We start from the raw sequence: 13,821 nt of genomic DNA on the forward strand, positions 1-13,821 counted from the left end.
CATTTTTCTTTTCTTCCACCACATTTCATAGAGAAATATTATTTCTTTTTATCTATTTATTCTATCTATTCTTTTATTTATCTGACACCTACTTGGTGTGGACAAAATAATAGAAACATCTGTCATTGTAACACAATAAGGTTCAACAGCACCACAAACTACATCCTCTAAACTGATCACACAGCTGAACCACCACCTCTCTAACGTCAAACCGAACAACCTGCATGATGGACTGTTGTATCAGGAAGTTTATAACATAATGTGACCAAAACTGCATTTATAAAACAGTAACTATTTGACTTGTTACTGTGAAGATAAATTGAAAGTAAAATTACTGCCTGTGTTTTGTGTGGTCACAGTGATCTTTGACCTTTAATCATCAAATTCTAATCAGTTCAATGTTGAGTCTAAGTTATTGTTTGTGCCAAATATGTAGGGTTTCTTTCAAGGTGTTCACAAGAATGTGACGGATGACCTGAAAACATAATGCTTCCAGCCACGGCTGTTGCAAAAATAATCAGCAGATTGATCGATAATGAAAATAACTGTTAGTCACGCCCTACAGAACACAATAAAATGAACTCAGGGACCAAAGACCAATTGATGTACTATTTAATAAACATTAAATCCTGTGGGTCAGAGAAGAGGACTTTTCATATTCAAACAGAAGATTATTTCAGCCTTAAGACTTTTTTAGGATCTTGAAATAACCAGTGTCAAACAGCAGCCATGCTTTGTACATAACAAAAAACACATCGGATAACAAGACGACACAACAACAACAACAAAAACAACTACATAGCTACGTCGTGTGCGGCAGCGTCCGTCAGTGAATAAAGTCGTCAGGAGGAGAGCATCTTACCTCGTAGCTCTCCTTCAGTATCTAATGACCAGGGTGAGGAAGCAGCAGGCAGCCAGGACGTTTCCGTGACAACACAGTCAACCAAAGAGGTGCAAAAATACAAATTACAAGACAACACACACACAAAAAACCACAAATTCATCTCACAGTACAGCTCATGCTCCTGATAACACAAAGGGAAAATCAACCCAAATAAACATTTCACAGGGAAAATTTTTATTTTTTTCTACATTTATATGACACATGGAATTACTGGATGAACTAATTTCTTTGCCTACATTTGATATCAGTCATTATTTTTCCTTCAAATACAATTGGTTATTATTTTGTACCTCTATCTGAGCTCTCTAACAGTAATGGACATGAAGATATTAAGAATGAAACCAGACATCAGTTTTAAGTCATTTCCATAGAAAAAAAAAGATGCCAAATCAACAGGCCGCAGTACAAACTTTTAATGGTTCAGTCAAACTGAGAACATGTTTGTCTCCATCCCACAGAGTTTGGTGAAGCTAGGAATGATATTTTTAAAGATATTAATGGTCAAACATGGCTTCACAGATAATTGGAAGCCAAACATCATGCAGACAAAGTCTGAACAAAATCTGAGGCAGTGCTGCAATACTTTTGTCTTAGAAGTGACAGCTTGATCTTCACTGTAATTTAACAGGGAAACACCATCCAAGACATGAGGAAATATTTTTCTCCTCTGAAGTCTTTGTGTTGATTTTTCCTTCAGTGGCAGTTTGAGACCAAAACAAAACAGAACTTTGATTCATTTAGTGACTGAAGTCATGAAGTCTCTGAGGTCTGACGCCTGTTAACTGTCTGTTCTGCTGAAGGTCGACAGATAAAAGACAACTGACTCATTGCTCACACGAATGAATGGAGGCTGCTCACAAAAAGCTGAGCCAGGACTGCGACACTCATCCCACCAACCGATTATCATCATTAATGTTATTATTATTAATAATAAAAATAGTGGCATAATGTTGCAGCTCTGCATCCAGTAAATGTCACATCATCACAGGTTATCAAGCAGCATGCAGGCAACATGACGACAATCACAAACACACAGAAATAAATATTTCAGTTGTAGTTTTTAAAAAATGGAGAAATATTCACGTCGTCATACCTCAAACTCTCTCTGGAAGCCCTGAGTGTCGTGAAGTTCAGCAACATGTTTGACAAAGTCCCTCACTGGGAAAGTAGTCTCCTTATCTGGAGGATAAAATAGGACAATTTAAAATTGTAATTATAATAACAATCTGAACACCCCAAAATATGGGAAAACAAAGCTGAAATCAGGACACTTTTAATAAGCGGGATGTATATTTTGTAAATTTGATGCCATTTTGGACAAGTGAGGAATGTGAATGTGAAGACATTTTTTTAAAAATGAGGACATACTTGGACAGACAGGACATTTTTTGGAAAGCGAGGACCCATTAGAAAATGGGGACATTTTTAGGAGGTGAGGACACCTTGACAAAGTGAGGACATTTTTGGAGTGGGAGGACATTTTGCCTGGTCCGCACATCTCAGAGGATTTCTTGTAGGGTTTGACTTGGTTAAAGTTTAGTTTGAGGTGCTATGATGTACAGAAAGCATCACCAAGGACCTTTACAAGTATAGAAAGGTATGTGTATGAGTTACCAGATGTTAATGCAGCTGTGGACGGAGCAGCGATGACTCTGGGTGAGGAGCTGTCGTCGATGTAGAAATGAGCTGTCTGAAAACAGGTCCTGCAGACAAAACATGATTTTAAAAGGCAACTATAATTTGGGAATTCAATCAAGTGGCCACATTTATTCTCTGAATGTTTCTGTGAAAGTTTACACTGAAAAAATAAACTCATTATTATAGAATTTATGAGAAGTATTGCTTAGTGTTTAATGTAAATATAGAGAGATTAACTCATATCACCACGTACTGAAAACTAAAGAAAGTTATTAAAATAAAGACAAATATATTGTTTGTTTGGTTGAAAAACAAAAAGGGTGAATAAATAACAGACCAAACCAACAACAACAATCTGACGAGCTGGAGATGCTTTTGCTTTCATGTGACTCTGCGTTAGCCCAGATTTTGGAGAACACAGGGGTAATCTTCCCATAAACACAGGGAAAAAGATGTTGTGTTAATCCTTGACACGTTTTTAAACGGATGAGATCGCCTCTCTGATGAACCTGTGTTGTCTCGGCCAGAAATGGGCATCAGGGATTATCACAGACACACACTGAGCGCAGAGATTAAAGATGGAGAAACTGCTCTGAGAGACAGAAACACAATCAGTTACTCTCTCAGTGGATCTCATAGTTCTTTATTCATCAGTGGGACTTCGACTCAGCTCACCACTCATCTAAATGATGAAATGAGTTAATTTCTGTGCCAAATTTCCCAAAGTTCCCTCAAGATGTTGCTGAGATATCGCGTTCACAAGAACGGGACGGACGGACGACCTGAAAATGACAGATGACGGCCACAACTGTCACTGATGTGGAGGAATAATAAGAAAGTTACTCAGCCCTTTTGAACACAGTCATAACCCCAGACACTCCTTTAGAACAGTCAGAATGATCAGAGGAGATACTGAACCAAAGTTACAGAGGAACAAACATGTTGAACAATCTGTTTTCTTGTGCCTCTATTAAAAACATTAGAGTTTAATTTAAATTTCCTGGTTACTTTTTCAGGATTTTTTTGACCATTATTATCTTTAATGTCCATCTGTGTAGCTCAGCAGGTGTAACAACAAAATGAAGTCATGTGAGTGGCCCAACATGAGTTGGTCCAACTCTTTTGTGCAGACTGAAACTAAAACCTAAAGTCTATGGAATGGATCGCTATGATTTTGGTTCAGATGTTCATTTTCCTCTCAGGATGAACTGTAAGAACTTTTGTGATCCTCTGACTTTTCTTCCAGCATCATCATCAGGTCAATATTTTAATCTGTCCAACACTTAATTATATTCTCATCAGCTTCAGCCGGACTTTGTTTTTACTGCTAATTAGCAAATGTTAGCATGCTAACACACTAAGCTCAGAATGCAGTGAATCGATGCCAAATATTCTCTGATTTCAGCCTCTCACATGACAAGTTTTCCTGCTTTTCTTTGTTATATTTCACAGTAAACTTAAACTTAATGTTTAAGGTGACATCTTTGTGTGAATTGTTTGACTCTTCATAGAGCAATTGAACAAGACAAGACAATTAACTGATTGAACAAAAAAAGAAACGACAATGCAAATGATCCCTAGCAGTACTTCAGAGCAGGTTTTACTACTATAACTTTTTTGTGGTGACACAAAGTTCATTTTCTGACAGATGGTTTTTGATGTTGTGAGACACGTTAGCTTAAAAAAGATGTCACTCTGCTGCTCTTCATTGGCCAACTTAGTGTATTTTACTTGTTTATCTACTGAGACTGAAACTACTTAATCAGATTATACTGATGTGGGGTATAAGGAGCTCACTGAGGACTTTAACCTAGAAAAAGAAAACAGCTGCTGCTCATTAACAAACACACTCACACACAGTCTAATGTTTTTAGGCAACTTTTTTAGGAACTGAACCATTTCACTAACGAGATTCTCTTGATGAAAATTATCTGCAGGTTCAAAGAATTCAAATTATTCTGCAGTGACATTTGTAGAAATAACTGTTTTGATGTTTTATTGTAAAATCTGTCTTTGTCACTAATGATGCTTTGATTGGTCATTTTACTCATATCTCTGAGAAGGACAGACAGACAACAAGGTGCACGCTCCCCTCTATATAGGACCTCCAGACTGAAAGGGACAACGAACGACACAGTCCTGATCATTTTGTGTCTCTTTGTGGTACGTAAATTTGGATTTGGATTTGATCAGAACTATTCGTCTCTGTGCTAATTTGTGGTGCGTCTCTCAGCTCGTCGTAAACTTGTAAAGTTGACCAAAATCCCCTCAAACTGCTTGACCTCAAAATGCACAGCGGCAGTGTCCAAATGAGCACCGTGTTGTCACGAGGGAAAAGAAAAAGGACACAACACCAGCAGGATTAGTGCAGTTTGGCCTCCTGCCGCTCGCCTTACAAGACGCTGACACGATTCTCTCTGTCAGACATAATCAGGCGGATGTCCTTTTCTATCCCCCGACCCTCTCTGGACGCTCGCAGCTAAGTGGACATTGCAGCCAAGGTACATCCTTCACTGAGGATTAATCCCCCTGCTCCTCAGATTATTACCAGCTTAGCACTGCTCAATCTTGGAGATACAACAACAAGGAGGGAGCAAAACAAGAACAATATGGAGCCTCCTGCACGGCAAATGAGAAATGTATAGTCTGTGGAAAAATATGACTTTAAGTGTTTACACTGCGTTTCCTTGATTGGATTTCTGAAGTTGGTTATTAGCAGGGGTTCTTACCAACACATAGATGGATGTTTTCAGCACAAGAAGAAAATAAACTTTTGGGTTTATACCCTGAATGGGCATAAAAAAGCATTCTCAAAGAAACTTTTGTTCGCTCCAAATCCAGTATTTCAAACAACCCCATAAAAAAAAAGAAAAACAGCATCTCTCAAGGTCAGCAGAGAGGAATCAAAAACACTCCACTGTCAAAAGCAGGGCAGCGGCGGCAGCTGAGAGGCTTCAGTCCGCCGGCACACACATCAACAACGCAACACAGGAGGTATTGTCTGTGTGTGTGTGTGTGTGTGTGTGTGTGTGTGAAGGGGAGGCTGTGAGCAAACACACACACACAAATAAAAACACTGAGCACAATGTAAGATCAAGACTGAGCTCGTGTTCCAGCAGATTAAACCTCTCGGACACAGATGAGTGTCCTCTGGCTGAAGTCAGCAGTCCACTCCCCCCTCCCCATAATATATAATATATGGTGGGATTTGTTGGGTCTCTCTCTGTAAATACCTATTTTAAAGAATATGTTCTAGACCTGCTCTATATGAAAAGTGCCTTTAGATGACTTTAGTTGTGATATGGTGCTATATAAATAAAATTGAATTGAATTGAATTGAATTGATGGGGGTTGGAGGGCAGGGGGTGGAGGTGGTGGAGGGGATGTGACGTGGATGGATTATTCACACCTATGCAGACAGAAATCAATGATAAAAACAGAATCCTGCTGCAGGCTTTGATTTCCACTTCGCTGAGGAGGTGGTGGCCGAATCTTTTTTAGATTTTAGATTTTTATCTGCAAATACAAGATGAGTGTGACACTCGACAGCCAAAGGATGGGAGGTAGATATATACTGTGAGCAAACATATAGTTTTTAACATAAATTTGGGTTGACAGAAGGGCAGAAATCGGGTTTTCCAAGGAAACAAGAAAACTTCTCTCAAGGTCAACACAGAGAGAGGTATTATGGGTAACCACAGGTAGCAATGACATGCAGAGAAAGAGAAAAAAATAGAGTTGCGAGTTGTGCAGACGTGCACAGAAAGCAGGCTAACTGGCTCCTGTCTGCAGGCAGGTCTGAAACACTGAGGGAAATCTAAAGGTTGGTTTCAGTTGAAACTGACTGCTCCAAGAAACGACCTGATATTTGTCAAACGTCTGATTTCTTTTACTCAGCTCCTCTGTCTGATCTGAGGTCCTATATTTTCCTCCCAGGCAGTTTCATGTTGTTACACAAGATTTATTTCCTCTATCGTCAAATGACCTCCAACTGCAGAATCCATCAAGTGACTTTCAGATGCCACACATTGGCCTGATGTTCATATCTACAAAGTCTGTAGCTCTTCCATTAAATAATGAAGCCCCCAAACAACCCCCACCAAAAAAACATGTTTAAATAAAGACAAGGAAAATGAATTGACCTAAACAGTTTGCAAAGGTTCAAGTCAAACATTAGATGTGAAAATAAGATCTAAGATCAGGTGGTCATGGAGGCATAAAAATGGCAGCTTTGTACAGCCTGCTCCACGGTGAGAGACTGATCCCACAGAGATGTACCTCAGCCAGTGTGAAGGAACTAAAATCTCTCAGCGTGTAATGATCCAGCAGCTGTTTGCCAACACTTTCACCTTAAGATGATGTACGTACGTACGTCTGACAGCTTCAGATTCACCAGCAGCACTGACCTCCAGTAGACGAGGATGCTGATGAGGACGATGAGGCCGACGACGGTGAGGGTGGAGATGACAGCCAGAGGAACCACAGCCTTCCTCTCTCGTTCCCTGATCGAACCGACCCTCGACTCGCGGCTGATGCTGCTGGAGTCTGGAGAGAGACAGAGGACAGCAGAGGACAGAGAGTAAAGCTACTGCAGAGCGACAGACACTGGAGGTTTATCATCATTGTGGTTCTCAGAGGAGAAGCTGCTCTGGCTGCAGGAACTTAATGAAGAAAACCTCAGTCAGCAGAGTTAAAGACAGGCTCCCAACCACAGCCACGTCATTTCACATCCAAAACTTTACCTTCACATATCTAATGTTTTAGGGGCATGACACGCACGTTTAGGGAACTTTGGATCAAAGATTTAGCAGATTCAATAAAATGATTTCTGATTGAGTCTAGTCTTAGAGGAGTACAGAAGGTGTGGTGGCTCTGTGTTGGAAGACAACTGAGGAAATGGAACGAAACCTTCACAGTATCAGCTCAGGTTGATAACACTCGTCTCTTCTCTTTGGGTTTTTCCCTCAAACTGTCCTCTGTCCTCTCAATGTGTCCAGATTTAACTTTTTTTTTTTTAACTGAGCTCCTTCCTGCCTCCAGAGCAGCTCGACCTCCTCGAACTGCTCGCACAACTAAAAACTCCAACACTCTCTTCACTCTCTAACAAAATACTTCAGAGAGAAACATGAACCGTGTTAACAGCCACAGGAACTGAAAACACAATGTGCCACTACTCACATTCAGCCACCTACTGCACAAACAGAAAACTCATCACATTCAAACCACCTACCAAACCACTTGAAAGAAACAGAGATGCACAAAAGCTCATAATCAAAAGTCCATCACAGATCAAACGAGGACATATTCATCAAACTGCAGCAGCGTGCAAACAAAGCCGAGCTGGAGTCAATCAAGCAGCATAATTGTAACTTTGAATAACGGGAAATGAAAACCTGACGAGTGAACCTGACCTCACTGAGCTGCTGCCGCTGAATCCTCCCTTTGTGGGCTGATAACCAGCAAGGAAAACACTAGTGTGGATTAACCTTGACTGGGAGGCTGTTTGTCAGAACTTATCTCTGCTGCACAAACTGACTCCGTTCAGCTGTGAATGGCCGGGTCTGCCCTGTTCACTGGTTCATAAAGAGCCTGTTTCCTACTCTGTGCACTCTCAGAGTAAAACCCATTCTTTCAATCATTCATCCATCATCCAACTTTATCTGCCTCTTGAAAAAAACACAAACCCAGGACACACACGGGTGATGAGATGATGGCCAAAGAAAAGAGAAAGCCCGGACAGAAGATGGAGAGGGTTATTGTTTTCAGAGCAGAGACTGAAGTGACTCAAAGAAATTTAAGGACACAACAGTTCCCCGTGAAAAGATTTCAAATGAAATGATGGAGTTGTGATACTGTGCATCCGTGGTGTCAAAGTGTCAGGGGCACAGATATGGAAATACACTAGGAAAGGACTATTTCTGTGTCTTAGCCCAAAATAATATCATCTGCTTTTAGACTGATGGTTTACAAGCCAGTGTTATTTAAATCTGAGGAAACAGATGACTATCTTTCGTTTTTGTGACATTTATTTCATCATGCTTGTAACTGTTATTTCAGGTGTGTTATCTATAAAAAGCAACAGGTGTAAACAATCAGCTTTTTCTGTTCTGATCCCCCACGACAACAGTTGTTTTAAGTGTCGTTTTAACAAATAAGTCCGACTACATAACGGCTCTGAATACGTCCTCACTCTGTGCTCTGAGAGTGCCTGAAGAATTTTCTCTTTTCTTTACCGGCAACAGTTTTTTAAAATCCTCAAGAGCACTTCAAGGTTTCATGGATTCAAATGTGACACAGTGAAGACTCTTCCTCTGTTTTCTTATTTCATTTATATATCCCCAGGTCGCAACCACTGGGCGTTAAAGGGCTAAATACATAACACACCCTCTATCTTTACACTAGAGATTGGTCAGCGGAGAAATTGGGCCGATAATTGGCATTTTAAGATAAACTGCATCAGCCAATGTCTGCACTCACGAGGCAGATAAACAAAAAATGTCCACTGCACTGAAACTATGTATTCATCCTAGTTTAGTTTTTAATTACTTCTTGACATTTTTTTTACATTTTAAATAACAAATAAAGAGCAGGTCTACGTGAACAAACAGAGACAATGCACATTTGTTACTTTGAAATATTTCTCTGTTTGGGTAAGTGAGTAATTTGTGTAAAATTAATGTTCATTGAGATAAAAACAAAGAGATGCTGCTGTCTGCACTGACACTATTTAATGATTAGTTATTTATTCATGTCAGTTTATAAATTTGCTTTCTCTCTCAGAAACGAGGAGATTTTTCATTCATTATTATTTTCACAAAGTTTAGTTTCTATCAGATCAACTCGATCAACTAGAATTGAACTAAATTCAAAACATTTTGCTTGATGTGCTTTCAAGGTGCTCTGACAACTAAAACTTGTCCCAAAGCACAGAAGACATTCAGCGTAGCAGACCAAATGAAAGTTTGGTTTTTCACTCATGAAAAACTCGAAACTCAGAGAGTGTCCTTGAATACGTCAACTGAGTCTCACCACGCAACTTTAAGAGTAGCTACACAAAAAAATGAATTGTGTGTCTACACCAAGTTTTGAGTCTCCACAAGTTAATTTTTGTATAATTTAACTAAAAGTAAATCTAGAAAGAAAGTCAGTCAGCAAACTGATGGTGTGATAAAGTTAATGATCCAAAAACACCAGAATAATCAAGATAGTCAAGATATGGTTCGACCTTCCTCAGTCGATTCCCAATCTAGTAACAATCTCAGTCTAAAACTGCTCACATAATAAAACATGCACAGGTGCTGTAATTCACTGTAGCCTGGAAATTTACCTGTGTTGTTCTACAAAACCCTCAGATCAAGATCTGTTCTGTCACCAAACTGACAGAGCAGGTAACTAGACACTAGACAATCCTTTATTTAAACATATTGCTGAAAGCTTCATGAACTGATCTGTTTGATTAAAACTTTAGGTTTACAGTGCAGTGCAGTCAGAGACAGTACAGTCGTGGATGGTGTCTGAACTAATAGAAGCTTCATAGAGCTCTGCTGCCCTCTGGTGGTTATGTCCAATAACATCTGTATGTCACTACCTTAAAAAAGTATTGAATTTCTCAATTTGGGATTGAGGATTTTGGATCTCGCTCTGTGTACTTGAACACAGCAGAAATATAATAAGAATGTTTTAAGGAGAGACTAATAAAATACCCAAAAGCATTTTTTCAGAGTGCATGCTCACTGGAGCTTGTAAATATTTTTTATAAATATTCTTTTTGTGCACATTAACCTGACAGATTATCTATTGCACACTATTTAGTGGATCTGATGTACACCCTCTCATTTAACATTCAGATATCATCTTTTTAAATACCTTTAAAGGGTGAATTACTATAGTCATATCAGAATAAAGCATTTTAGGTTTTCTCATTTTCAGCTAATCAACAGACAAATCTGCTGTTTTGGTGTGAAACCTTAATGAGAGATTTAACAGTATGACAATAATGAGATTTCACATCGTCAAATCAACGTCCAGCAGGTAAAAAACTGCCTGTACATATTTACACCTCAGACATGATCTTTAAAACCAACACCTAAAAAATAAATATATAATAAATAATTAATAAATATTACAATATATTGAAGCAGATTTGTTAATTAGCTGTAAACAAAATCACAAACAAATATCTATCAAGAAATCATTGTAAGGCTTTTTACTTATAAATGGAAAGTCACCTATAAATTAATCCAGTTTTCTGGTATTGCACTAAGTAATGTGATAAACATGGCAGCCTGACCATCATGTCCCTACCAGACCTCCCACCAAATGCATGCTGGGATAGGCTCCAGCCGTTCCTAAATGGAATAAGCGGTTTACAAAATGAACAGATGAATAGTGCTAAAATTAATGAGCCTCAAATGATGATGAAGATTAGTGATTCATTGAAGTTATGGGATCCTGTTGGTGACTGTGGTGAATTTTCGTACTTTGGCTTTCACAGAAAAAAAAGAAAAAAATGAAATGTAGTTTTGTTGTTGACAGATGGAGGATTAGTCATCTTTAGGATGTCCAGAACTCTTCCTGATCCCTTCAGCTTTTTCCCCCAACACGGACGGCTTTTTTTACCTGCAATTAGGTCCTCTTCCTCTGAGTCTCTTTCTGTGCGCTCGGAGATACTGAAGTCAGAGGACGTCTCGTTGTCGTACGGGCTTTCACCCTGCCCTGAGCCGCTCTCCTCCTCCCCACCCAGTGACCAGGGTGAAGCCGAGGTTACTGCAGGAGTGGCTGGAGCTGCAGTGCTTCCCACCTCTGAGGTGATGGCACTGCCGCTCTCGCTTTCAAAATAGAATGCTGAGGAGCGATCGTCCAAATCATCTGGGGTCTGGCCAGACTCAGAGGCTGTAGATGGGGGAACGGTGTTTGTGACTTTGGTTGAATAAGGGAGTGCGCTCTCCCCCGAGGCTGAGGTTTGAACCCTGTCCCACTCCTGATCTACACCCTCCTGGGAGTCAGGGAACAGGGCCGAGCCAGAGGCACTGCTGCTAGTGTCTAACACCTGTCCTTCTGGGGTGGGGGTAAAAGGGGAGGAGTCTGTGGGTGAGGAAGGGAAGGCAGAGGTATGGAGGGCGGAGTTCCCATCTGACGCAGAGAACCAGGGATTCCCGACGCCAGACGCTGTGGCTGCAACAGAAATGGGCTGGTCACTATGGGTGGCTTGGAGAAGGTGGGAGTGCAGAGAGGACATTGAGGGGGAGATGTTGCTATGGGAGAGCAGAGGCTGGTCTAAGGACAGACCATCAGAACCCGCCACAGATAGAGAGTGTAGAAGGTTGTCTATACCAACACCAGAGGCCGAAAGGACGCCAACACTAGAGTAAAGCTCTAAGCTAGCAGAGTCCCAGGCTGAGGATGGCAGGGGGACATGAGGAGAGGCATGCAACCAGGACGAGGATGCTGACGGCTCCAGAGAACAGCCACACATGGTATCCACATCGCTAGCTAATGAAAACCCATCACCAGCTAACCTCAGGGAGAAAAGACTCTATTGTGCTTCCTGTGGCGTACCTGGAGTCCTCAAACCCAGCTGAGAAAGAGCGGTATAAGCCTGGAGTTGCACCGGAAAGGATGACGTCACTAGAAAGGAGAACTGAAGGCTGGAGGGTGGGGCTGAGAGACAGAGAGACTGTTGAGAGCAACGGATCCCAGGAGGATTCGGACGGCTCAGCAGCGACAGTGGTGCCAGACGGATCAGGCATTGTTTGGAGAGGAGGGGTATCACTAAACACTAAGGGGTCACCTGAAGAAACCGACGAAGATGAAGACCCAGACAACATATCACCATCGCTATCATTATCGTCGAACCCGACACCAGGGAAGACGGGGTCAGTCTCCCAACCAGACAGAGGGTGTGAAGGGTGAGGGAGGTGAGGCAGGGTGGAGGCAGTGAGCGTGGGGGTTGAAGGAGAAGCCAGGTCTTTGCTAGACAACAGTGCGATAGCGGCATGCTGGGAGTCCGGAGCAGAGGCAGACAACAAAGGCCAAGACGAGGAAGAAGGGTCATGCAGGCAGGTGGAGGGGGCGGTGTCTGGGTCCATGTTGTCACACAGAGGGGAGGAGACGAAGGAGGAGGAGGAAGAGGAGGGGAGGACAGAGGGGCTCTCACCGTTGGACAGTGGCTTGGATGTCTGCAAGAGAACGGCACTCAACCGGACAGAGGTCGTGGAAGATGAAAAATGAGGCATGCTGGGACTTGTGGGACTACTTGGAACAGCTTCACTTGATGAAGAAGGTTGGGAGGTTGAAGGTTGGATCTCTAGAAGTCCTCCACGTTCAGCAGTGGTGTCTTCATCTCTGGGCTGCGCCAGGCCTCTGTCAATCTCAGCCTGGATGAAGAATGATGATGGTGTCGTGCTGCTTGCGTGTCTGGTGTGAGACCTTAGTGTGGTCGTGGTGGTGCTGTATGAGGAAATACCTTTACCATCTTTTGTCTTTGCGATTGTCGATGTAGTGGTGCTGGCACCACCTATTGGTCCGATGCCTCCAAGAACACCATCTGTCTTTGTGTTGGAGTATATAGGAGTAGTGGAAGTGGAAATGAAGAATCCCTTGGTGGTTGTTGTTGTTGACGTTGTTGTGGAGTAAAAGGGAGCATTGCCACTGAAGTCCGCTTCTTTTCTGGTTTCTGGTAGCAGGGTGACCTCTGGTGGCTGTGTGGAGGAACTGTGGGGTGTTGTCTCTTCCAACTGGCTCAGGACATGACCAGAATGAGTGGATCTGGCAGGGGGTAGCGGATCAGTGCTGGTTCTTCTCTGACTTGGTTCTGCTGTTGTGGTTCTGATGCCAGGTAGAGGTAAAAGGTTTGATCCAGAAGTCGTGGTTCTTGGTGAGTTTCTAGGAACCCAGGCTAAATTGTAATCCTCAGTTTGGACAGGTTCATTCCAGGGCAGATCGGGTTCATAGTTGCCCTGTTGGTGACATAAACATTTAGAGGCAGCGATAAGTAACAGCAATAGTTTTAACTAAACAATAATGTGCTGTTTTTGAGGAAAATAACTTTCCTTACCTCATCATCAAATTCATCTGAATGAGGATCCAGTACATTTTCTGGAAAAAGGCACAAATTACATCATTAGTTTCTCATGGATTAAAATAACTTACAAAATGTCAAATTCATCAACCAGTCAATTTAACTCTTGACTAGTTTGGTTTTACATTTCTTTGATTTGTATTTATGTTGGTGTTCTTTTCCTAGGTTTGAAAATGTATCAGAAAAAATACAAAAAAAA

At 41.4% G+C, this 13,821-nt stretch overlaps 1 protein-coding gene across 1 annotated transcript in view; it reads right to left on the reverse strand.

Annotated features, from left to right (window-relative positions):
- The window catches only part of ptprz1a (protein tyrosine phosphatase receptor type Z1a), a 78,894-nt gene that overhangs the window by 20,632 nt on the left and 44,441 nt on the right, over positions 1-13,821 (reverse strand). The window contains 7 exon segments of the mRNA XM_018704916.2: positions 863-883; positions 1,998-2,083; positions 2,519-2,607; positions 6,949-7,087; positions 11,162-12,056; positions 12,058-13,500; positions 13,599-13,639. Of these exon segments, the coding sequence (XP_018560432.1) occupies positions 863-883; positions 1,998-2,083; positions 2,519-2,607; positions 6,949-7,087; positions 11,162-12,056; positions 12,058-13,500; positions 13,599-13,639 (2,714 nt within the window).

This window comes from Lates calcarifer, linkage group LG10 (assembly GCF_001640805.2).
Source record: "Lates calcarifer isolate ASB-BC8 linkage group LG10, TLL_Latcal_v3, whole genome shotgun sequence".
NCBI classification, from domain to species: Eukaryota; Metazoa; Chordata; class Actinopteri; family Centropomidae; genus Lates; species Lates calcarifer.